Source organism: Brachyistius frenatus, unplaced genomic scaffold, assembly GCF_029030835.1.
Source record: "Brachyistius frenatus isolate BFR_SWC_R1_liver_20210118 unplaced genomic scaffold, ASM2903083v1 Contig_16, whole genome shotgun sequence".
Lineage (NCBI taxonomy): Eukaryota > Metazoa > Chordata > Actinopteri > Embiotocidae > Brachyistius > Brachyistius frenatus.
Genome location: NW_027210615.1, coordinates 5,482,723 through 5,509,393, shown reverse-complemented (window position 1 = coordinate 5,509,393; position 26,671 = coordinate 5,482,723). Strand labels below are relative to the sequence as shown.

The following is a 26,671-nucleotide window of genomic DNA, read 5'->3' as shown; positions in this document are numbered from 1 at the left end:
CAAATAGTTATTCAATTATTATCCAATTTTTAAATAATCTGTTACTGATCTGGATGTAGGAGAAAAATGGTCCGGCATATCTTTTTAACACTTAGTGGTATAAGAAGTATGCAGATACTGTACTTAAGTACCAATGCAGCAATGTAAAAATACTCCCATTACAAGTAAAGGTCCTTCAAGAAAAATGCTATTTAAATAAAACTATGACAGTAAAAGTACTGGTTTGGTCCCTTTGATGTATATATTATGATATCATTAGATTATTATTACTGAATCAATACTGAAGTGTGTAAGCAGCATATAGCTGCTGGAGCTGGAGCCAGTTTATACTTAATATCCTATTTTATATAGAGGGACACAAAATAAATCTAAGGGGTCATGAGGTGATTAATGGGAGAGAAAAGAAGACAATTAAGTTTCCGAAAGACAAATCTGTTTTCAGTTTTTTTACTTTTATCAAATTTATGTGAGAAGTTTAGAGGGAAAAAAAAAAAAAAAAAATCCCTTTTCTGTGGTGCCGTTAACAACTCAGACATCTGAAATGTAAGCCTGACTAAACACTGATTTCTGTAAGATGTCACCAACCAGAAAAGTTGGAAACCACGAGTTTATTTTTTTTAACAATGTATTATTTTAAAAGCTTAATTATCTACTGAGAAACTTACTTGTTAAATAAATTAAATGGTGAGGAAATATAAAATCGCGTCAAATAGAAAATATATCAAGTAAAGTACCTTACTGTACCTTAGTGCAGCATTTAAGTAAATATATTGTGTTACTTTCTACCACTATTAGGGAGGATCTTTTCTCAGGACTAACAGCAAGTTAGTAAACTACACATTTTGAATATTAAAGCTTCCCTGCTGTCCAATGGACAAATCTCCAATGGCACAACTCCAGTTGGACAGAGCCAGACCTGTTCCCTCTATTTCCAGCCTTTATGCTAAAATTAGCTAACTTAAGCACTCTGTAGCTTTTTAGTTAACCTAAATGAGTGGCAACAATCATATCTAACTTTGGGCAAGAAAATCAACTGGTGTATTTTCCAAATATATTTTAAGTTTCTTGATCATAACAACCAAACTTAGCCAATATGCATCCAAAGTCTCACCCACTACTCTGCAGCAACTCAACTGACAACAGGGCAGTACTAAAGCATTCATCGTCTCATTTGTAACAAACATGGAAGCATTTTGTCCAAAAAACAAAAACAACGCAGAATTATTTTTAATACAGATTGTATTTTCAGTTTAAATGTTGTGGTCTATTTACAAAAACATAATCATGAATAAGTCTGTCATTTGGACCCTTCTTTGTTGGGACATACCACCTCTAAGTTTCAAGACTTTGTTCTGAGACAGACTGTCATGAGGTGGTGTTTACCAGGACCCAAATGCAAGCTCACAGACTTAGGTATCAGTTCCAAAATACAGTCTTTATTGCAATAAACAAAAACAAACCAAAAGGTGGCACCTATCGTGTCCACTTGCTTCCAGTCAGGAGGGCAACTCGACCAACAGATCCAGGGAGACACGGCTGGCAGGGCAGCCGGCAGATCAGCGGAAGGAATGGCATCAATAATCCGCCAAGTCGGGAGGGCAACTCCACCGACTGATGACTTTGACAGGGAGCTCCGCAGGAGGAATAGAAGCCGGAGGAACGGGAACAGGACGGACGGAAAACAGACGGAGGACGGACGGGTGACTAACAAAATGAACCGACCACCAGAGTTGTGCAGGGGCAGGGTACATATAGTCCGGGGAGGTGATCAGGGAGATGCAGCACACCTGCAGGTGGTGATCAGGGGTGAGTGGCTGCAGCTGCTGGGACTGGTGAGGGGCGTGGCCACAGACAAGCAGACAGGGGACTGAGGGGACCCAGGAGGAGAGGTGATCGGGGGCAAAACAGAGGAAAAAAACAGACTCCTGACACAGACTTGACAAGATGCCTTGGACTCAGGTTGTGGCTGATTAAATCCACATTTTGGGCAAATAACTTTTTTTTAAAACCCCTCTAAAAGTATTCACAGTCGTCATATTTGTACAATCCATTGAACATTGCTTACTGTAACCATGGTAAATAACAAAGTCAGTCCCTCTTTTTTTTAAGAATTTCCAAAATCATGAATGGATGCATGCTTCAGTGCTATAAAGTCCAAATGCCTTTGCAACTTCCCTTGTACAAACAGTGATGTAACAATATTTTACAAATGCTAACATTTTGGACCTTAATCATATGTATTTTAGAGCTGTAGTCAATCTCACAGTACAGAGGCAGGCATTGTTCACAGTAATGAATTCAATCTCTTTACCTCTTCTTCTTCTGTCTCCTGAGGGTCTTCAAATGCATGAACGCGATTCACCAGTAACCAAGTGTTTTATTGGACTTACCCTGTCTTTCATTTCAGGGAAAGGGTTTGCAGCACAACATTTTGCGATAGTTTCACAGAATAATTTGAGAGCAATTTGAATCTGCCCATGACCTAACTTTCCGAGCTTAGTTGAGACTTTTTAGAAACACTCAGGAGAGTGAAGAACAAAAGCGATAAAAATGGAATTTAGAAAATGCTAATAATGGAATACATTGTCTCCAAACAATGTAGAGGGCTGGAAGGATCCATTTTTACCTGCGCTTTTTCTGTTTCCACAGGAGTCTACTGGATGTGGATACATTCTCCAAGTTAGATCCTGGTATGTAGAAAGCTTTTACTGTCTGAAATGCTTCTTTTGATTTTTGAAAATGTTTGCATTTACAGTTTATATTTTTACTAGAAGATCCACATATTGCAATGTTGTTGTTTTTTTGTACACTCTTCTTTATCTTAGCAATAAAAGAAAACAGTTAGATATAATGAATAGTGCTCCACTACCCTTTGGCTCTTGCACTAGTAAATAACCCTAAAGGTCAGAGCTATCAGTGGGTGACAACATGGCTGAACAGTACAAGAGCAGGACAATACTAAGGAGGGCTGGAATAGTCAAGGTTGAAGAAAGGTCAGGATGTGAGGCGGGCTGAGCTTCATCGTGTTGGACAGTAGACAGATGACAGGAGATGTGAATTAAAGGAAGAGGGATATCAGAGATTGAATTTAATTGGATTCTTTTTTTTTTGGTATTTAAGGAGGTTATTTATTTTATATATGCAGATGTTGGAGAGATTTTAGGTATCATTCAGACCTAAAACCACGTAAATATTATATAACGTTATAGTATATAAACAGAAAAAAATGTCTATTTAAGATATGTCAACAATTTGGGATAATTCCTCAGCTTTTAATGATCCATTCAAATCACGGAAAATAAAAATTGGACAATACAAACGTATTGCTTCATATCAAGGTCATTTGCAGAAAAAAGTGGAATGCACTTGTTGCAAAAATTGCAGTTTCATATTAAAAACAGATTTAGCCAAAGTTTAAAATGGATGAGAAAGACAAAACAATATCTGAATGCTTTAAACACTGACGAGGAGTCCTGGGAAACCTGGATATTTCTGTACCAGTCCTGGAATTTTTTTTTAAATAGTAAAATGTCCCCGAAAAACCTCCCACAGTCGTCCTAGAAAATTATTTTGACAGTCTTTTCTTTTTTTTGTACAGTGAATTAGCAACTGAACTGGTGTCTAGGGATCAGATGAGGTTAGAAAAGGAAGGGGATTTGGCCTGAAACACGCTGAATTCCCCATACATGGAAGTTGTGGGCAACCATGAAACCCATAAGTGTATTCATTTTTCAAATGTTAACATTACTAACTGTTGGCTGCTAACAAGCTTTACTTTTAAAGCTATTTATTATTTAATATGTGAGACAAGGTGGGGGGCATATCTCTGCCATCAGTTGCAGGACTACTTGTTCTTTTCAATTCATCTGATGCCTCTCTCAAGATGTTCAGTGATGTATGAGAATCAAAACATCTACAGGATTGTGCACTGTATTGTTTTACAGAAGACTTTCACATAGAGAAATTTGTTAGCCTGAAGCATGATTCCAATCTGTCATATAACTTTATGTCAAGGAAAATGTCCAAGAAGATTGTTTCTTGAAAAGAGTTAACCCTGCTTGAACATATCGATGTGAGCTGCATTCTTCTAAACTCGATTCCCAAACTGTGCTGTGCACCACTGGTTGTTCTCGAGGTTCTACTTGTACTTGTATATCAGAGTCTTACTGAAAGGCCTGATAGTTGCACTCAAACTGACTCAAATCCAAAAGAGTGTCATTACGTTTCATTTCATTACAGACAAGATTTATCATACACATTTCACATTACAGTCCTGTAAAGGTAGTTCTTAACTCAAAGTGCAGAATTAGCTATTGGCTCCAGTAATGTTGATCTTATATGGTGCAAAGTATTGGGAAACTTTTCTGCAAAAAAGGTCGGGAGGAAGACTGTTCTAAAGTGCTTTTATTATGTGTTTAATTTTTCTAGCTAAATCTCTATAGTTGCTTTAGTGTAACTTTTCATTTTTTTTATGCTGACATTGGGAGAGGTTTCTGTGCTTTTATTTGATCGTAATTCATTCCATTTTTTTTGTATCTTTTCATTTTATTTATATATTTAAAGTGCTTGATTTGTGTCAATAGCTAAAACGCACTGTTGATATTTCACAGCCATCTCTGTAGGAAGTCATCTGGTTTTATCTCTACCAATAAATCACAAAGAACATGGAGTTTCTAAAGCATTATTTTTATTTTCAATGCCAAAATCTTGCTCAGTGAAGAAAATGAAGTAATAAAACATGCAGGCTAGAAGAAAGGAGAAACAAAGTGCGAGTGAGAGAAATGAACAATCTTGAGTATGATGGGAGATACATCCCAAATGAGCAGGAAACTTCGTCAGAAAGTGAAAGTGGGACAGGCAATTTGTGTGAGGCGCAGTCATTTAACTGTAAAAGCTTATCAAATTTAAAAGATTAGTTGTTGAAGGATCAACCACACCTCCCTTCAACACAGTGTCATCATGTTTTAGCTTCACTAATGCTTAGATGTACTGTCTCTGAACACAGTGAGAGCAAAAAATGTGGCAGACAAGGCAATGGAAAAATGCCAAGGAGGTGCTTTAGCAGAACATTTGATGACAAGACTGAATGAAAAGACAACAGCAAGCCAAAGAGCCATATAAAGACAATCATAGGTGCATCTTCTCTGCACCTGGCAATCCAAAGTGCTCTGTTACAAGTTTTTAGGTTTTTATCCCTCGTGCCCTGCTGACAACAAAGCTTTCTACCAAACGAGTCCAGTTGGCTTCTGAGCAGAAAAAGAGAGCGGTAGTTTGAGAACCCAAAGGGCACAACTTTCTCAGACAAATGATACCCTGAATCAGCCAGACAGCTTGGCTTTAAATGAGTTATGCAAATCACAGCTGGAGAGCACAGCTGTCCAACTTCTGGTCTTGAGGATTGGGTGATAATGTGTGTGACTGATCACAGATGTGAGGGCTGCCTGAGGAGCTACTGGGCTCCAACCAGTACAGACAGGGAGAAGTGGTGCATGAGCCTCTCGTTCGGTCCAGCAAACATAAGCAGATGTGGTTAACAATGCAATGAGCTGCCTGTTGCTATATGCACCACAGCTAGAAGATGTAATTAAGGGAGACACTATTATCAGTTGTAACCTAAGTAACATGGACAGCACAGGCAAGAGGAAAGGTACATCCAAGATTTAACCTTATTGTCCAATCATCACAAGTTGCACTTTATAATGAAATTATTGTGTTCTGTCCATTTAAAAATGATTTTAAAAAGCAAGACTGGGAGAATATACAGATATTTTAATGAGAAGACATGGCAACATATAAGTTTAATGTGCTTGCGGTAATAAACTTTTTCAAAGTCTAAGGTGAAACATTTGTCTGGTGTGCAGCAATAGTAAAGTGTTTGATTGGTACAGCTGGATGTGCGGAAGGCACAGTTGGTTAGATGTTCAATATTAAAAGGGAGGACAATTAAAAACATTTGTTAATACCAATGCATGTCATCTCATTTCACTTAAACAGAACTGGAAATGTGCTGACGTAAAATACAAAAATTTCACATTGAGCTGTCTCCAGATTGAGAGCATTCATATGCAGACGAATTAAGGTTACACATTACTGTTATTACTGCACTGGTTGCAGAAACATCTGCCAAGTACCAGCCTGCTCTACGTCACATGATATAGATGCATCTGAAGAAACTGAGGCATCACTTGGCTTCAGAGTTTATTACAAGAACAGTATAATGACAATTGTAGGCTGTAAGCAAAGACAAAACAAACTCTTCTGTTAGCCCTGATCTTTTCCTCTCCCTCAGACTTTGGTTCTTTTTTACTTCAATAGAACATTTCATGAAACACAAAATATCTAATATTGAACACTGTCAATTAAAAATAGCATAATTAAATAAATAAACATCTGATTAAATTAACTAAATTCATAAATAAAACAACAAAAAGTTAACACATTATTTACACAATATAGCTTTAGCAGAATGATTGTGCTGAGTTGCAGTTAAACATTCTTAAAAATAATTGTTTTGTGCAACTAAAACAAGGCACCATGAAGATGTTACGTTATTTAAATTGGACAGGTTTTTCCTTGATTTCACCACCTGATAGTTTGCTTAACTTTGACAGTCGCTTTCATTTATTCATGTGAGGTGAAAGACTTGAGTCCACCGGGGAGTCTATTTTTGAAAGAAGCTGCATCAAACTGCATACAACAGATCAGCCGGGCAGGAAGTCAAACACAGGAACAGCGGAATCTGGTCAATTTTCATAATTAGACATGCTGTGCAGACTCCCAATCATATATCACAACATCAATGTCTACTCCTGATCTTTCAAGAATGTAAAGAAATGTGTTTTACTCCTTCCTCACTTTATGTGAAATATAGTTACAAAGTATTTATGTGAAGGAATTTGTTTTTAATTTCCATTACAGTCAACTGTTTTGTATAGTGCCAAATCACAACACAAGTCATATCAAGGATTTAACATAGTAAAGTCCTTATAACGAAACTTTACCTATTAACAACATTATAGATAGGAACCTAACGATACCACAATTCCCAAATGTGCAATAACTGGGAGGAAGAAAATAAAAACTTTTAACAAAAATAAAGAACCAGAAAGAACCCCCCGGAAAGAACCAGAGGTGGGCCGGCATCTGCCTCAACCGGCTGCAGTGAGGGAAGAGCACGGAGAGAAAAGAACAGCAGAGAGAGACATGAGCCAAGAAACTGTTACCACTGACAGGAACTATGTAGCCCCAGAGTCGCGGATACCTGCAGGCCAAAAATCTCAAGAGAGCGGAGAAGAGAATTGCATAGGAAGACAACAAACAAACAGCACAACAAAGCAGGAAATAACAATAATAAACACAAAATTGACCAAAAAAAAGCAACCACTAATGACCAAATCAGCAGGTCTACAAAATCGGGCTAAGAAAACGCTTTGCTACTGAGATGCTTCCAGTCAACACAGTAGGTATAGTTAAATATTGTAAGTTATTATCTTTTCTTCATTTTGGCATTTCTTCCATTGGCCCAAAATCAGCAGCTGGTCTGACACGTTCTCACATTTCAACTGGCTAGAAAAATCTCACAAGCCAAATAGGGTATTTATGTACAAAATGTCTATCTATTGCCTCCCAATATATTTTGTATATACGATTTTTGTGTGTCACATCACCCATCTCAGTCCTTGGCCTCTGCAAATATATTTTTAAATGTAATTTTCACATTCTTTCCGTATTATTTTTTTTATGATATTTTGTATTGTATCCATGTGGTTTGTCCATGTGGATCTGTCACGGTAAAAATAATTGGATAGGATTCAGACAGCTCACCAACATGAACAAATTACTTTTAGTTAAAGAGATAAATTTGGTGCCTTTGTCATCCGGCACATTGCATCAAATACCTGCAAGCATATTTTTTGGTAGATTACTTTATAATGTAAATGTAGGTCAAGAGTTAGGATCCCACCATGTGCTATTAAATCAGCAGAACAATAGGTCAAAGGGAAATTACGTCATTAAAAGAGCACTAATCAAACCTCAAACAATGGAAAATGACATGGAAATTGTGATAAATGTGACATTTCTATTAGTTATATCCAGCTGTTTTTATGCTGGTGAATAAAAGCAATTTGAATCATAATGCAAAATCACTTTGGTCAACTAAAATAAATGCCAGTCGGCGATTATGTAATAATTGTGACAGGCCTACTCACTGACAACTGAAACAACACAGTTGTACCAGCAGCAACCTTTCAATGTTGAACTGCTGTGAAACAACCTGTAACTCCTACAAATGTAATAGGTAGAAAAATGTTTCCACACTAGGAAACATTCCACAGGAGTTTCACCTTTGGATATTTGGCAGCAAAGTCACATGGCAGCAAATTACATGGCACTAATAAGAATGCAGTGCATGGCAGGAAGGAAGTAATAAAAAGTGTGGGGCCTACAAAACTGACCTACTCAGTTTGTCATGGAATTAATTTTTCCTCTCTACATGAACGTTTCGCTCAAAGTACACACACTTAATCAGAGCTGCATGAATGGCAGTGCTGCTGTTTGTGTAAATGCTAAATATAGTAACTTTAGATGATTGAGAGAGCAAAAATAGCATAATATACATTCAGGTCAAAACGATTATCTTGCCATCACAAAACTGCAGCTGATTTAATCACATATGATATCATTCACAGCTAATGTACACTCAGTAAATGGGTCATCTGTATCAAGGAGGCACGGGAGGTGTCAGGAAGTTATACAACGTAGTTTAATAGTGTTTCCATTCAAGTGAGACTTTCATGACATGGCCTAACTTATTTCAATCAATTTGTATGAAAGAATAGGTTTGACTGGTAATAGCAGGGCATTTGTTGTAACTCTCATCAGAGCCTGCTGCACTCGCCAAAACCAAAACCCATTAAAGTGCCTAAATTGTTAAATGCAAGTCAAGCAATGATGGGTGACGAATTTTCATTATTTGATCACTACAGGCCGTTTTGGATGGGATTAACCCAAGTGAGAGGTGCAGGATAAAATATTCTCTGTAGTTCCTGGTAATTTAACTGAGCGTTCCAGACAGGATTTCAAACTTCACATACATACAAGATTTGGTCTGTAATAGACACACATATTCAGCAGGATGAAGCAAAACAGAAGACAAATGAACATAAATAAACGTCTATAAATCCACTTGGACATCTTGAAAGGAAGACAGAACTTACCTGAGAATTTTTACCTTTGGCAAGATATGACACAGAAATACAATTTTACATTCACCTAGAGTTCATTAAAAAAAAAAAAAAAAAAAAAAAAACTTGATTGTATTTCACTTTTTCGCCAGCAGGGCGCAGGCATTTTTAAACAAGTTAATTGGTGATGTCACAGGAATGGTTAGTCGCTTAAATATTTGGCACAGGTGTATATTAATCTTGTTTGTATATTGCTTGTGTCTATCTTAAATACTTTTCCAAGTAAATATTGGTGTGTCTGCCCATACCTAGTAGATATCACCACCTCTGAAAGGATACATATTTGGACAGTAGCTGTATAATGTGGTGTTAACAGCACATCATTTGGTGCATTACACCTTGTTAAGCTTCTGTAAACATGTTTTGTCATTTGATGACTGTTTTATTTTGGACATTGTTGTGTTTATTGTCAATGTTTTAAATATTTTGACAAGAAAGTAGAACAAGTAACCTATCATTGTACGGAATTACAGAAAAGTCTCTTTTTGGCCATTCATATCATATGAACTGTGTATACAGTAAATACGACCCCATTTGAACGCAGCATTAGTTACACTGTTGTCTTCGTCACATGATCTTCTTCTTTGACCTGGTTGGTCACAGGGCCGACTCCAAAGGGCACCTCATATGTATCTCAATTCAATTCAGTTCAATTATATTTATATAGCGCCAAGTCACAACAGAGGTTATTTCATGGCACTTAACACATTAAAGTCCTTACAGAAGAACTTTACAACATCATACTGAGAAACCCAACAATTCCCACATAAGCTAGGAGGGGGAAAAAAACCTCCTCTTTAAGGGAGAAAAACCTCCAACAGAGGGAAGGAAAAACTCCCTCTTAACAGGAAGAAACCTTTGACAGAAAAAGGCTCAGAGGTGGGCAGCCATCTGTCTTGATCTCACCGCCAATGGCGTAGACAAAATGGCAGTATTCCTGTAGTAGTGCCACCACAGCTGTTCTCCTCTGTTTTTTTGTGTGTTTTTTTTAAAAACTTTTTTTAATGACTGATAACAATACTTTATGATTGTACATACTGTATATATGCACCTATCTACATCTTTAACTATTTTTGTATTGATAATCAAAGCAGCCATCAGATTCTTGGATCATTCCTCAAATATGTTGGTGGCTGAAAGAAGACAAAAACAAAAACAAACAAAAAAACCTCAAAGTCTATTAGCAGGTTTTTAATCTGTTCTGTCCTCATCATCAATATTTAATTCCAAAGTCAAGAAGAAACATTTTAGCATAAGAAAAATCTTTTGAAATACTGAATCCACCTACTAGACATATGTATCAAGCTGGAGATGAACTGAGCTCCTGAAAAGTATGCTGCATATTATTATGTGAGGGAGCAAAGTTAGTGATTAGTGACAGATCTTTTATACAGGGACAACAAAAGACATAACAACACAGACGATATGCATGACGGCACATTTGGGACAAAGATAGAAAGCTAATTAGAGAACATCCAAAAGCTTCTACACTTTGATGGCACTTCATATCACATGACACTTGAAGAAACACATGGATCCAGTTTATGATATTCATTCTCATTTCAACGCTGTATTGAGTCTATTTTCTTTTTTTACGCCTAAGGTAGTTAGACCTTTGGCCCTTGGGTTTTTCTTAAGAATGCAACTGAAGACATTTTTTTCTGACTGTTCTCCTTTTCTGAGTGTTATTCATCTTTGATAGCAGTTGTGTGTGTGTGTGTGTGTGTGTGTGTGTGTGTGTGTGTGTGTGTGTGTGTGTGTGTGTGTGTGTGTGTGTGTGTGTGTGTGTGTGTGTGTGTGTGTGTGTGTGTGTGTGTGTGTGTGTGTGTGTGTGTGTGCTTCATCTGCTTGTGCATTGCAGCTTTGTACAAGAATGTGCCAAGATACCATAGAAAGAGTCATCTCTTCAATCACCTCTCCTTATCTAATGTATTGATGACTCAGAGTTTGTCCTTGGGGATGTTGTGTCACATTGTCCGGTCATTGCATAAATTGAATTTAAGTTTCTCTTACTCTGCCATCAAAATACCTGATGCTTCGCTGTAGCCACCCTCACCTGGATGGAGGATGTATAACCATGCAATCAACATGTGATTCTTTGTGAAGTGAAAGGACAATTAAGTTGGCTTGCAAAGAGGTTTGTTGCTTTAGATGAGAATGAATAAACAGAAGTACAGAAAGCAGTTGGTAAAGCTTTGAGGGCTGACATATTTCTAGTTCAGAGATTTTCCTTTTTACTCTTTCTTTTCAAATGCAGCGTCTTTTTTTCCCCCTTGTTGACATTGAAAGTTATCCTTTTTACTTTGAAGTTGATGTGCTTTAGAAAGACCTTAAACTCCAGGCTTGTGGTATTCATGTTTGCAGCACTCATATCCTTACTTACTCTGTATTTGAGTTTTGTTTTTTTCTAATCTCAGGCTTTAGTCATTCTTGGCCCCTGATTTTGTCGACTACAGTCTGTGATCTTGGATGAGTCCAGATTTGTCATCTTCCCTTTTTTTTTGCCTTTTCTGCCAAACTAGGAAACCGATATTTAAATAGCTCTTAAATTCTGAAATAGTGATAAAGAGATTTTACCAATGTCAGTCTTCCTCTCAGTTTTTTGTATAAATTCTGTGATTCCTTGTTTTCCACTGCAACACTGTATCCTTTGGGCTGAGGCTGGAAAGATATTTGACATCTTAACCCCCCTGTTGTCCTTGGGTCAAAATGACCCACAGCTGTGTTCAACCAATTTCTATTTTATTTTCATATTTTTTGGGATCATTGGTGACAAGAAGGCTGTGAGGGTTTCTTTAAAGAATGATGACCAATGATCCCAACAAATATAGAAATAAAATAGAACTTGGTTGAACACAGCTGCGGGTCATTTTGACCAAAGGACAACACAAGGGTTAATCGAAAATGGTAGCTATCAGTTACAAAGCCACTGAAACGTACCACCACTTCTCCAGTTTCACTCAGCACTATGGAGAGGTTTAGTGTCTCTCAGCTTATTATTTTTGTATTATAGTCTAAATGTTTAGAGTTTTCATAAATTTACAAATTTATGTCGACATTCCATCTGGAATTTTCTTCTGCTCAGTCCTCAACATCATCCCAGCACCTGATTTAATTATATTGGATGAGTGTTCTTTGTTCAATTTGACATTTAATGAATGCCAGTGTTTGGGGTCTATAAGATGCAGGTTTTTGTCTTATATAATTGAACTGCTTCCTAAACTGGACAGCGGTTGTCATAATACCAGAAGAGGAGTTCATTATATTATTAGTTCCCTCTCACCAAGCCCACAGCAGCATTAATTTGGTGATTAGACCTTGAACTTCAAGAAAAGTAGGCTATAATATATATCAGATATACTTTTATTTCATTCATAAGAAACTGACAGTCTGCTTTGCTACAGAGGTCTTAAAGGGAATGAGAGAAGCGGATTTGAGTGGCCATGAACTTTGTTGTGACACACCTTCTAATATATATTCCTCCTTCTTCACCACTGTGCCAGAGTTGCGCTCGTGCACACAAAAATAATAAAGATGTTGGCCATACTACTTGCGCCTCGACCGGTGTCCCATTGTCTTTAAGTTGTGATATTATGTCTGGTTACATGCAGGTTTATGCACCAATATGTGTTATGATATCATACTTTAGTGAGCTTGTAACACACAGGGGCTGTACTGAGTGGCTGAAATACAAATTTGCGTTGCTTGTGCAAATGAACAATAGTCAGACGACAATATGAAGAATATTCCTTTTTTTTCTTTCGTCATTTGACTTGGTGTGAAATCCTTTCGGATGATCATGGAAATTGGTCAGATTTGGACTCACTATAATAATTATATCAATCAATCAATCACAAGTTGATTTGACATCAGTGTTTTGTCCACCAAGGATTGAAGTTATGTAAGCGCTTTTGGAAAGTGTTTATGTATGCTGTGTACAAATGTACGCTGTCAGTCAGTCAGTGTTATAGAGGAGGTGTAATTTTTTTTAAATGATGGATGTTTTATACTGAAACAAAGCTCCTTTCATACATGATGCTCTGTCTTGCTGTTAGTTGGATATGCATGTTGACCCTTTGCACATTCTTATTCAGTCCTGTCTTTGCTGGCTTTTAAAATATTCCAGGCACGCATGACCTCAACCACACAGACGTTGTCCTTGAAGAGATGCAAACGGGTCTTGTACTCAAGCGAGTAAAAGTCCTTCCCATTTGAACTGCATCAGCCATGACCAATTTAAATCCCTGATGAAAAAAAGAAGTTCTGTCGTTTTGCCAGAGAGACAAACGCATCTCTACGATACATTCTTTTGGACCCAGATAAAAATAATGGTATTCATGAGATATTTTTCTTTTCATTCCCGATAGCTGACTGTACCTCTTTGTTTTTTGGTACAGCTTTCCTGTCACTAAAATGACCTTTTTGCACTTCTAAAATAATCATTTCCAGCTCCTATTCCTGTTTAAATTTGACATCACAAAGATGTGGGTTTAGTTCTCAATTACTTCGAAAATTACTTATGACACTGACGCATTACAACCTTGAAAGTTTAAGAGAAGACACTATAAAAATAGAAGCAATCTTTTAGCTGCTTCGTGCTCTTAATGTGCAGCTCCTGAAGCTACACACAAGACTCATCTGGCCCTTTTATTTCTATCCACCACCATCTAAACTGCTATCAGGCTCCCATACGAAGCATCCCACTTCTCTTACATAACATCATTTGCCGGTGGAGTGCTGACAGTTTCCATCCACATGCATGGGTGTTTAACTCCATTAAAACCCATAGGAGAGACAGCCTCCCTGCTCCCACCAGTCCAGGAGTATTTAAAACTAAAATCAATCATTTAAATCAATTATGATCACTCGTTGCAGTTCCTCATTGCTAATTAATGAGTCAGGTTTATTAAATTCAAAGCACTGTGTGATACTTCCTGCATATTCATTTTGTTGTAGCTGCTTAAGGATTGTGACTCATCAGCAGGTAGGAGTTAATGTTTTGTTATAGCACAGCAGGTGTGGTTTTAGTTTTGAGACTTTGTTGCTGCTTATGTTCTAAAGATTTTCCAGCAAGAAGATTACATTTACATATTGGAACTATGGGATTAGGAAACAAGTTGCTTTTGGCTTTTTATTTATTTATTATAAGTGGCAATTTTCTGTAAACTGGCGGTTGCTGTTGTCAGTATTTGACTGTACATTTTTTGAAAGTTGTTTCTAAATGTGGGGGAATGTAAAGCAGAATGTCTGTCATGCTCTGAATGACTAAAGGAAAGGATTAAAGGAAAACTATTCTAATTTGTGTTCATGACATTTCCCGCATTCATTGTATACGCATCACTTATACAAGTGCCACTTCCATAGGCTGGTCAGTTTTAATTCAATAAAGGCTCAGTGGTGGTGGTGAATGAAGGCAAGGCCTGAGTCATCCCTTCAAAACAAATGTCACTGGTCTCTAATTACCCCAAAGGAGTAGTAATGAGATCTGAGGAAAGAGTGAGCGCCCCCCATTAATTCAGTTCAAGTTTGTCGATCCCACTCCCATGATATTTATTAACAACGCTGACTCAAAGTAAAATATTTACTATTCACTGATTTACTATGTAGAGCATTAACAAAAAAAGTATCAGGTCAGTGGATATAAAGATGACAATACTACTGTATCCTGCTGTTCCATGTTTAGCTTTAGCTTCCATTATGACCAGAGGTATGTAGGTTTTAAGCTCAGCTCTGAAATGATAAATGGATGAATGAATATGATGTTAAACATCTAAAGCATGCCTGTGCATGAACAGAAAGTTGGCAAACAATGCTGCACAAGGACTTCTTGACACACAGTACTGCCTGATTTTATATGGATTTGGTACGATGATTAAGCCCTTTTTTGGTAACAAATCAAAATCCCCAAATCTACAATAGTTTTGTCATAGCTTCGTTGTTTTTTTCCGTACCAGGGGAATGTTATAGAGCTGATCTTTTATTTGACTAAATCCAGTCTGATTATTTATTGGACACCAATCATGCCAGTAATGAATTACAGAAAAGTGATGTGTGAACCACGGCACAAACCTTCAAACATTTACCGTGTTTTGTTAAAACTCTAAATCTCTTTGACACTCTGTGGTCTGGATTTTAAATATATGATAATTGTGCAGTCTGTGTGACTTTTGTTTTGCTGATAATGCTGTTGTCTGAGGAGAGATCAATTATTAGTTATTTTATATTTCTGTTTTTGTACAGATTGAACAAACAAGGTACAACATGTTAATTATGAGCTCTATAAGTCCTGATATACATATTTTTGAACTTTGGGGAAACATTCAAACATTTCTAACTGCCTATAATTCGTACTGTAACAGTCACTCTAATGCTGCATACTACCAATAACAAAATACTCTGTGCTTCTTACTCTCAATTATTAAATATATCAAATAAAATTGTATATGGAGACAAGTGTAACATATTCATAATTAATTCAAAATTACTATAAAAGAGTTGGGACTTGGTACATATGTTTAGTATTATCTCCACATGATGGCCAGTTGATTGATCCGTACAGCTTTAGAAGAGAAGTCGCAGATTCTGGGCACTCAGAAAGGCCAATTAAAGCTCAACATTTAGACGGAGGCAGTATATCATACACATGTCATATAACGTTCACAGTCTCTGCAGCTTGGGAAGGTAACCCAGCCAGAAGTGTCTATCATCCAACAGCTACCGTACTGCCAAAATGTTCCAGGTGGAGCTCTTCAGTGTTCATTTCAGAAGTCCAAGTATGTTACTTGACTCCTCCAGACCTATAGCTTCAGTTTTCTTCGGTGTGATTATGGTCTGGAAACACGTTTCACATTGTTTGCTCAGCCACTCGTAAAAGACGAACCAGTTAGTGACTAATGGAGTTGGCAAAGTGCGATGATGTAGGAGCATCTGTTTTCTAAATTTAGTTGCAGTGGTTTCAGTGCATATGGTGGTCAGTGCCAATAAGTTAAAGGCTGCTCCCATAGTTTCAAAATTAACCCAAAGTTTATGCCCCACAAGATGCAATGACTGAAAGCAATTGCATTTGGACTGTGGCCAAACCCATACATTCACATGGTGAACTTGGGTCTGATAACAACAGGCTAGCAAGTATGTAGACTGAACAGACTTCTCACAGTAATTGTTGGGATCACAGGGCGTATGGACCAGAACATTGGATACCCATTCTGGACAAATACATGGAGTCTACTATTACATCCCTTGTGAGTATAATGAAGCATTTTGCCGCCAAAGACCCTGATGCAGTATTTCCCTCATAGGCAACAACAGTGAGCTAAAAAAAAAAAAGAGACTCCCAATGAATGATAATAAGCATTCATGACTGATTGACGTGTAGATAAGCAACTATCTGCTAACACAATATCAGCTTCATAACATGACGATATATCAGTGACATGTTTAAAGCTTGTGCTTACAGAACTTGATTTAGATAATGCAGGAATCTATGTCATCTCAGTAAATGTCGCCGAGGTGTTCTTCTCTATTGCAGCATTCGTTAGTGATTTAGACTGGTAAGAAGGCTTGGTATTCACAGAGAAAAAAGTGTCTATCTTGTCAGCATGGTCGCTCCCTTTATTGGCCCCCAGCTGTGCTGCTTTATCAGAGCTGCTCCACCGAGGCTCAAGAATTAGCCTCGAAAGGTTTCTAGGCTCTCTTGCCTTATCCCTCTCTTGGCAGCAGATAAGCAGGTTTACGTGGAAGAATGACCACCCTACCTCAGCTAAATTACTGTGTAAGAGGAGTATCTGTGAAGGATTTCTGACAGCAAAGCCCTTTAAACCGACCCCTTCTTCTCCCGCTGAAATCCACAACCACCTGACTGTGTTGGACTGGGATTTCTACTCCACTTCAGTTTGTCTAGCAATCATGTATCCATCTCATCTCCTCCCTCCTCTTTGTCCAACCTAATCGCTCTGTCATTGTTATTTCCACCTCCATTGCTCTCCTCCCCTTTCAATATTCGATTTAGCCTCCCTTTCCAGCTCCTCAACCCCACTTTCCCACCACCAGATCACCTCTCTTTCACCTCACAGTGAGCAGCTTGTGCCCTCAGCCTGTAAGTAAGCCTGTGGCATCTTGTTTATGTCTGCCCACTCTCTGATTATATTTTCCTACAGTACAAATCCAGGACGCAGGCAGCAAGAAATCCCCAGTCAGAAAAAAACCTTCACACAGGTGACTGTTGCTGTCAGCTCGCTCAGCATTAGCTGGATGAGTCCGAAAGTACACCCTGCTATTTTCAGTTACGCTTGACACTCTGATAGGACAGACATTTTAATATTGAATATGATGAAATGTCTCCTAGTGTGCTTGTTCATGCTAAAGATAATGTGATGACAAAAATCTGCTAAAAAGATTAAGTACATTGCAACAAAAAATAATCCTTCGAGTACATGCACACAGATGTTTAGCTGGTCAGATGGGAGTAAATTGTCATAATGATCATGGTGAAATAAAACACGTTTATCTTATATAATGCTGTATCAAAGCAAAATCAATAGAGTTGGCTGCATTTCCGCAAACTAAAATAGCTGGTAATGCACAAGGTGAGTAAAGTGGATGACTCTTTCAAAATGTGTGGTCACATAACCAATAATGTCTATAACTGCTGGGAAACACAGAGGCTTAACTTACCCTGTTCTACCTATTAATGCTATAACTTTTGTTAGTGCTTCTGTTTATCATTATTTCACCAAATTATTGCAATTAGACCATATAAAATGATGGTGTGAAGACAATAACATCAGGTGCCTGGGTTTCCAAAAGTGAGTGCTACATTATTGGCATTATTCTCTCCTTTGACTGCAAAACCAAAGTATTCAGATGTAGATTCACTGATTTCAGTGCAACCAGGAAGCCAAAACTGTGGTTCTTAATAGTGAAAGCTGGTTCAGTTGGCAGGTGACAAAAGAAGATGGCGCACAACCCAGAAAAATCGATGGTCCACCAACAGTGTAGAAGAACAAAATATTAATTCTGAAAAAACCATCTGCAACTTGAATTAGTTCACTTTTGTATTCAGTGTCAGCCAAACCACTGCATTTGTTAAATGCCAAATGATAAAAAAAAGTGGTAGCCTTCATAGGCTTTTCTGTATGCAGCTAGAAGCCAGTATCTGCTATTAGCAAAGCATGTGAGGTGTTTACGGGTCATAGGTAAATTGTAGCATCAAGTGATGGCTTCCATGTGCTGCACCTGTACTTGCCAAGAACATTATCCTGTAAATTGTAACACCTCACGATATCTTCCATGTGAGGCGTTTATTGGACATGTTAATTGTAGCTGTAAAAAACAACCTGGGTTACAGTCTCCCCTTCTAAAAATGGATTAAAACTAAAGAAGAAATTTGTAATGTAATTTTCTTAAAATGGTTATTATAAAACTTGTATCAAAAAAGGTATCGGTATCAAAATCAAGGTATCCAAACCCATCTACAGCTCAGACAATGTTTGCATATTGGCTTTTGGTCATCTAGAACTTCACCAATCATGAGACTCAAATGCTCAGAATCTCCATACACAACTCTTGGTCACAGTGGACCCGTTGCTGCACCTGTACTTGCCAAGCCACTCCATTACATTTCATTTAGCTGACGCTTTTATCCAAAGCGACTTACAATAAGTGCATTGCGCCATGAGGGTACAAACCCAGAACAACAAGAATCAAGAAAGTACAATTTTCATCAACGTGACCAGGTGATAATACACAGGGGCCAGAATAAACTGGAACTTGAGATTGATGTCGACAAAGATGTGAGCTTTATTACATTATACAAAATCAAATGCATCTCCAGTTGACTGGATAATCCAACTAAACACGGAATAATGAAGGGGTTGAAATAATTGTTTAATACAAAAATCAAATAAACCATAAATTAACAACCAAAGAAATAAAGAATGTGGGGAAACTGCACTATCAGGGAGGCTGGTGGCAAATGAGATGTACAACAAATAAACACCACTGCAAACAAATTAATTGGAGCTAAACCAAACAATTTAACAGCACTACAAAATGCCAAAACTTAAACAAACTCAAACAAGACATGCATAAAGACTGCCACCATTTTGTTCTCCCTGGCAGCCCAACCACAGCCACACTGGAAAGAAATGAAACACAAAAAACAGCCCAAACAATTTTGTGTTAAAACAAACTAAAACCTAACAAATGGTGAAAAAAAGAACAGTGTCTGGCATCTCAGAAGTGTCTGGTAAAAGAATGTCCAGGCCTGAAGCAAAGCCCTTCCCCTCAGTTGGAAACATGCAGGTGCCTGGAGACAAAATCATCACCAAACGAAGGCGGGCCACAGCTTGAGCTCAGGTGTGCAGGAGAGAGGCCTAAGTGAGCTTCCTGCCTCCCTTTATAGCCTCTCTCCTTCCTTCCTGCCTGCTTGCCTGGGTCCTAGTGCTAGACCTGTATCTGCCCATCCACACCAAGAAAGTCAAACTACAAAGTTTTCACAGAATATGTATATACTTTCTGCTGTCCTGATGTCATTGGGGAGCTCATGGCACCTTTTAGGAGCAAGGACAACAAACAGTCATGATTTTGTTGAGTGTTTAGCTCGCAGTGAGGGATCAACGAGCCGATTGGCAGACGCAGAGCGGAGTGTATGGTTTGACCACGTCCTGGATGTAGACTGGACCCGATCTGTTCACAGCATGGTACACAAATACTAATGTTTTGAAACGGATGCAGGCAGCCACTGGTAACCAGTGAAGGGAGCGGAGTAGTTTGAGTGAATTTTGGGAGGTTAAAGACTAGTCGAGCTGTGGCATTCTGGATGAGCTGCAGAGGACGAATAGCATTAGCAGGTAGACCTGCCAGGAGGGAGTTACAGTAGTCTAGGCGTGAGATGACCAGAGCCTGGACCAGAACCTGCGCCGCCTTCTGAGTGAGAAGAGGACGTATTCTGCTGATGTTGTGCAGCATGTATCTACAGGAACGTGCTGTTGCAGTAATGTTGGCAGTAAGAGAGAGTTGACTGTCTAGTGTCACACCGAGGTTCCTACCAGTGAGGGTTGAGGCTAACACAGAGTTGTCAAAGGTAACAGTCAGGTCGTGTGTGGGAGAGCCTTTCCCTGGAAGGAAAAGTAGTTCAGTCTTGTCAAGGTTATTTTCAGGTGGTGTGCGGACATCCGCAGAGAGATGCCAGTCAGACAGGCAGAGATTGGTGCGGCTACTTGTGTTTCAGGTTGGGGAAAAGAGAGGATTAGTTGGGTGTCATCGGCATCGCTATGGTAGGAAAAGCCATGTGAATGAATGACAGAGCCGAGAGAGTTGGTGTACAGAGAGAAGAGGAGGGGACCCAGGACGGAGCCTTGAGGGACCCCAGTAGTGAGAGGACAAGGTTCAGACACAGATCCTCTCCAAGTTAACCGGTAAGTGCGGTCGTTGAGGTAGGATGAGAACAGAGATGAGACATTGAGGTCCTGAAGGGAGGTCAAATGCAGCAGAAAGGTCTAGAAGGATGAGGACAGAGGAAAGAGAGGCTGCTGTAGCAGTGTGAAGTTGCTCAGACACCGCAAGGTCTCTGTTGAGTGGCCTGTTGAAACCAGACTGGTGAGGGTCAAGAAAGTTATTATGATGGAGATAGGAGGAGAGTTGGTTAAAGATAGCTCGCTCCAGAGTTTTGGAAAGAAAGGGAGGAAGAGAGACAGGTCTGTAGTTGTTTACTTCAGATGGTTTAAGGGTGGGTTTCTTCAGGAGAGGGTTCACTCTCTCCTTCAGAGAGCTGGGGAAACAGCCAGTTGACAGGGAAGTGTTAATAAGATGGGTGAGAAAAGGAAGAAGGTTAGGAGCATGTGAGATGGGATGGAGTCAAGGGGGCAAGTGGAGGTTACCAAGATAAGAACTTGATTGGGAGACGGGGGTGAAAGAGGAACGCAAAGGGGATGAAAGTGATGGAAATGTAGTTACAGAAGATGGATAAGAAAATGAGGAGCATATGTCATCTATCTTTTTTGTAAAATAGTTGACAAAGTGGCTAGGTAGAAGGCTGGAAGGAGGAGGGGAAGTCAAGGAGGTTGGAAAAGATGGAGGAGAGTTTTTTGGGGTTAGAAAATGAGGATTGAATTCTGGTTTGGTAGAAAGCGCTTTTGGCCATAGAAATAGAGGCAGAGAAAGAGGAGAGAAGAGATTGATAAGTGAGCAAGTCATCAGGGCGTTTCGATTTTCACCATTTCCTTTATGATGCTCGCATAGTGGTTCTCTGAGAGCACCAAGTCAGACAACCACAGGGCTGGGGAGGAGTTGCGGACCTGTCGTGACTTAAGAGGACAGAGAGAATCAAGAGAGGAAGACAGCGTAGAAAGGAGAGTGTCTGTGGCAGAGTTAGGACACATGAGTGAGAAAGAGTCAGTTGAGGGGAGGGCAGATCAAACAGAGGAGGCCAGAGAGGAGCGAGAGAGGAAGCGAATGTTGCAACAGACAGGTACAGAGTCTGTTGATGTGGTAGGGGGGGGTCCGTTTGAGAGAGTGGAAGAGATAAAGAAGTGGTCAGAGACATGAAGTGGAGTTACAGTGATGTTAGATGTGGAGCAGTGTCTGGTGAAAATATAGTCCAGGTGGTTACCGGCTTTGTGAGTAGGAGGGGAAGGACTGAGTGAGAGAGCAAAGGAAGACAGTAAAAGTAATAGGTCAGATGACTTCTCTGTCTGGATGTTAAAGTCACCCAGAAGGATAAGTGGAGGGCCATTTCCAAGAAATCTCCCAAAGAACCTGGAGGACGGTAGAGAACAACAATGTTTAATTGTACCGGATGAGTAACTGCCACAGCATAAAATTCAAAAGACAGTGGGGTAAAAAGTGGAAGGGGGTAGAGAGAAAAACTCCATTTGGGGGAGATGAGTAAACCTGTACCACCACCACCCCTACCAGTGGGTCTGGGTGTATGGCTGAAAGACAAGGCAGAGGAGAGAGCAGCAGGGGTGGACGTGTTGTCCGGTGTGATCCAAGTCGCAGTGAGAGCAAGGAAGTCAAGCGATTGCTGGATAGCAAAGCCAGAAATGAAGTCTGTTTTGCGGGTAGCTGACTGGCAATTCCAGAGGCCCCCTGTGACGAGGTGTTGGGTATGTGTAGAACAGGTGGGATATATAACAGAGGAAAGGTTACGGGAATGGTGTGAACGAGTGCGAGGCTTATAGTATCTACGAGTAGATATACACACAGGCACGGAAATTAAACACGTATCCAATAACAGTAAACAGTGCAGCATTATACTCAGCCTACCCCAAAAGACTCCTTTGTCTTTATCCTCCAAGTCTTCGCAGACGCTGAAGCTGACTCGTCAAACAATTCCTGGTTTTTACACCAGAGTTGACGATGGTTGGCTACAGCTGTGCTGACCACACCCCCTGCTAATTAGTCCCTCAGGCACCAGGCGGTAATGTCCAGCAATAGAAACTCAGCTTTAAATAACAGGTCCTCTTTAACTCTCAGTCACTTGAGTGAAACAAAATCCTAACTCATACAATTCAAGGTAAGACAAAAACAGTAGAAACTAGCAATATAGTTAGCCTAAAACAGCAAATACAATACAGATACAATAGTAATCTAGCAGAGAAGCTTATTTCAAGAATATACTTTGCCTAAATCCAAATAGTCCAGTAGTATGAAGCCCCTAGAAGTCCAAATGCACTACCCCACATATGTACTGTATATTGTCCCATTTCTTCAGTATCGGCACTATCTAAAATACCCACAGTACATTAGAAAAACATGTAACATTATGTATTTTGGCATCAGCTTGGTACCAAAGTCCTTGGTCCTCATGGCATCCCTAATGTTGATATATTTAGAGTTTATGAGTACTCTTGGAAGAGTGCAAGAGTAGAATGAAAGAAGCAGGACACTGCTGAAAATTCTCACAGAAGAAATTCTTTGTTATTTGCAATTCTTGTTATTTTGATATGTTTTTTTTTTTTAGGTATCTTTAGGCAAGGTTTGAATTACACAGTGGTTCATGGGGGAGCCCTCTTTTCCAGTCTGTACTGCTACTAAACATGTCAGATGCAGCAGTGCAGTCAATTACAGTGTCAATGCAAAAAAAACCTCTCTCTTTGGCTGTTTTTCACTTTCCCTGATGAAGCCAATCCTTTTTCATCATTTATTTACACTACCTAAAGCAAGCAGGCAACCGAACTAAGTTACATCCGTCTGCTTGGTGAAGAAAAGTTCAAGTGGCAACATAAACATAAAGTGGCAACAAGATTTGAGTGCAGCACTGCCATGTGTGGATGGCCACAGAAAATGTTCAGAAATTACAATGTAATGCGCACATTAACACACAACATTGACATGTTTAACTAATATTATTTACTTCAGGAACTTTGTTGTACAGAAAATTTAAATCTATAACCTTTGACTACAAAATTTAAATGTATTAAGGCTCTCCTTAAATGTCTCAAAGTAGGTTCTCAGGGGAGCACATTACCTTTTCAAGGAAGCAGGGGATTTGTTTAAACTTTTGCCATTTGTTACAGTTTATTGTGTAATTCTAGAACTAGCTAATAAAATGTGACGATTTTCTTTCCACTTTTTTTGTTTTAATGTCAATCTTTATGATCGAGGCAGTGCAGCTGAGCTCAATTTAATATTTATCTGGAAGTAAGTTGGCAGTCTTACAAATTCAAAGTGTTGCACAGTAAAATGTCCTACTGTGGAAGTGACAGAGAGAGGGAGAAGGAACTGAGAGAGGCAGCAAAGGGAGGCAGTTGTTTGGAAACCAGATTTAAAAAGAGGGCGAGGTGAATTATTTTTGGTTTGAAGTATGGTAGAAGTTTAAGACAACATGAAATAATGACTTTTTTTTTATTTCGATGCAAGACTCTCCTTTTAATTAACAATTAAAGTGAACATTTATAGTTTGTGGTGATCATCGATCATCAGTGTTTCGTCCATAAGCATGTGTACCTTCAGTGGGAGAATACAGTCAGTGTGGTGGAGGGCCATTTTTAAAAGAATTGAGCCACTGCTTCTCAAAATATTTGTGCATGTCCCTGTTTGCTGGATCTGATCTGTCCTCCTTCACTAGCACACTCTTTTCTGTATGCTGCTGAGCTGTGGATCTACATTAAAACTATATATGATTTGTGCTCATTTCTGAATCATTCATGTCCCCTGAGTGCCCATTCTGCTGTCAGGAGTCGTAGCTGGGAGTCAGGTTCAAGGGGACATGGAACCGCCTTGTGATTTGGCCACTGTGGGCTGACCAGATGGGCTCTTTCCTTTCTCAGTCACTTTCCATAAAGTACACAATCAGTCAGGGTCTTCGGTCAGGGCCGACACTAGTGTGGCCTTTACGTGGATTAGTCTAAGCCCTCTGTCGGCCTGTCTTTCTCTAACTCTGTAACCTTCGGGAAACATCAACTTCCTGTGACTGTGATTTCAGTTAAAGAAGTGTATTCTGTCCCTTGAAAATCATTATCTCAGTTTAGGGATATGGCTTTGACACAAAGAGATTAAACTTCTGGTGTTCATTTGCCTTCACTGCCTTCTGTAATTCAATTGCAGGCTAACATAACTACTGATTACCTTGTATTACTTCGATTTAAAAAAACCCATTTACACAGCATAGTATGCCTCCCATATTGTTAACAGTCTGACAAAGAAAATATGGTTTTCTTCTGAAGCCACTGCCTAAAAGGTTCACTGTCTGCTGCCCTTTCTGTCTTATCTCCCCTCTGTTAATTGCTCATTAGAAGGGAAAATGTGTTTTTAATCATCTGCCGGGCGAGACAGTGTGAAGTTCATTAGAGCTAATGTCCAAACTTCACATAGGCACAAAGTGGATGATGGTGCCTGTCTAGACACAAACAGCAACACTTGGCCAATTATTAATACATCCTATAAGAGCCTTTAGTGAGTGTTGTTACTTGTTTGTTTGCTTATGCATGCGCATGTGTGTATTTGAGCCTAACATAATGCATTTGTGGACTATAATTGGGCTGCTTCAGTGTTGTTACATATTTATGCTGTTGTACTTCAAGCAATGTTTGCCACAGCGAACCTTTGTAAATAAGAAACCATGAGTACTATCTAGCTGGGCCTAGTGAGATGTACTAACTTTAATTTAACAATACTAAGCCTATGTAGCCATGCAAAAAGGTGTGTAAAGGTTTGAATGTTAATCATAAAGGAAACCATGTCTGACCAAACAAACTTCATTGTTTTAGTCTAAAGTGATTAGGTTAGGTAGTTACTTTATTAATCCCCAAGGGGAAATTGTTTAGAGTGATTGTGTTAACTGTAATAATTTTCTACATGATGGTTTCAGAATGATAAAAAAAAAAAAAAGTTATACACAAATAACGTGGCCAATAAACAATTGACTTGAAGAGTAACAGTACAGGACTTTTTGCTTCATGGGCATACAACACAAAGTTAAATGTGAGACCTTGCACTGCCGGTACCTGTTTTTATTCAGACAAGGTCATATATAGGTGGTGTGAAAAAGTGTTTTCCCCCTTCCTGATTTCCAATTTTTTTACATGTCTGTCACATTTAAATGTTTCAGATCATCAAACAAATTTAAATATTAGTCAAAGATAACACAAGGTAAACACAAAATGCAGTTTTTAAATGAAGGTTTTTATTACTAAGGGAGAAAAAAAAATCCAAACCCACATGGCCCTGTGTGAAAAAGTGTTTGCCCCCTCCTGTTAAAACATAACTTAACTGTGGTTTATCACACCTGAGTTCAATTTCTCCAGCCACACCCAGGCCTGATTACTGCCACACCTGTTCTCAATCAAGAAATCACTTAAATAGGACCTGCCTGACAAAGTGGAGTCGACCAAAAGATCCTCAAAAGATAGACATGCCGAGATCCAAAGAAATTCAGGAACAAATGAGAAAGAAATTAACTGAGATCTATCAGTCTGGAAAATGTTATAAAGCCATTTCTAAAGCTTTGGGACTCCAGAGAACCACAGTGAGAGCCATTATCCACAAATGGAGAAAACATGGAACAGTGGTAAACCTTCCCAGGAGTGGCCGGCCGACCAAAATTACCCCAAGAGCGCAGCAACGACTCATCCGAGAGGTCACAAAAGACCCCACAACAACATCCAAAGAACTGCAGGCCTCACTTGCCTCAGTTAAGGTCAGTGTTCATGACTCCACCAGAAGAAAGAGACTCGGCAAAAATGGCCTGCATGGCAGAGTTCCAAGACGAAAACCATTGCTGAGCAAAAATAGCATTAAGGCTCGTCTCATTTTTGCCAGAAAACATCTTGATGATCCCCAAGACTTTTGGGAAAATACTCTGTGGACTGACGAGACAAAAGTTGAACTTTTTGGAAGGTGTGTGTCCCATTACATCTGGCGTAAAAGTAACACCGCATTTCAGAAAAAGAACATCATACCAACAGTAAAGTATATTGTAGTAG

General features: G+C 39.1%; 1 protein-coding gene across 1 annotated transcript in view; it reads left to right on the top strand.

Annotated features, from left to right (window-relative positions):
• cpne9 (copine family member IX) overlaps positions 1 to 26,671 on the top strand; it is an 87,469-nt gene that overhangs the window by 2,167 nt on the left and 58,631 nt on the right. The window contains exon 2 of the mRNA XM_069694104.1: positions 2,650 to 2,690. Within this exon, the coding sequence (XP_069550205.1) occupies positions 2,650 to 2,690 (41 nt within the window). The remainder of the gene's footprint in view (positions 1 to 2,649; positions 2,691 to 26,671) is intronic.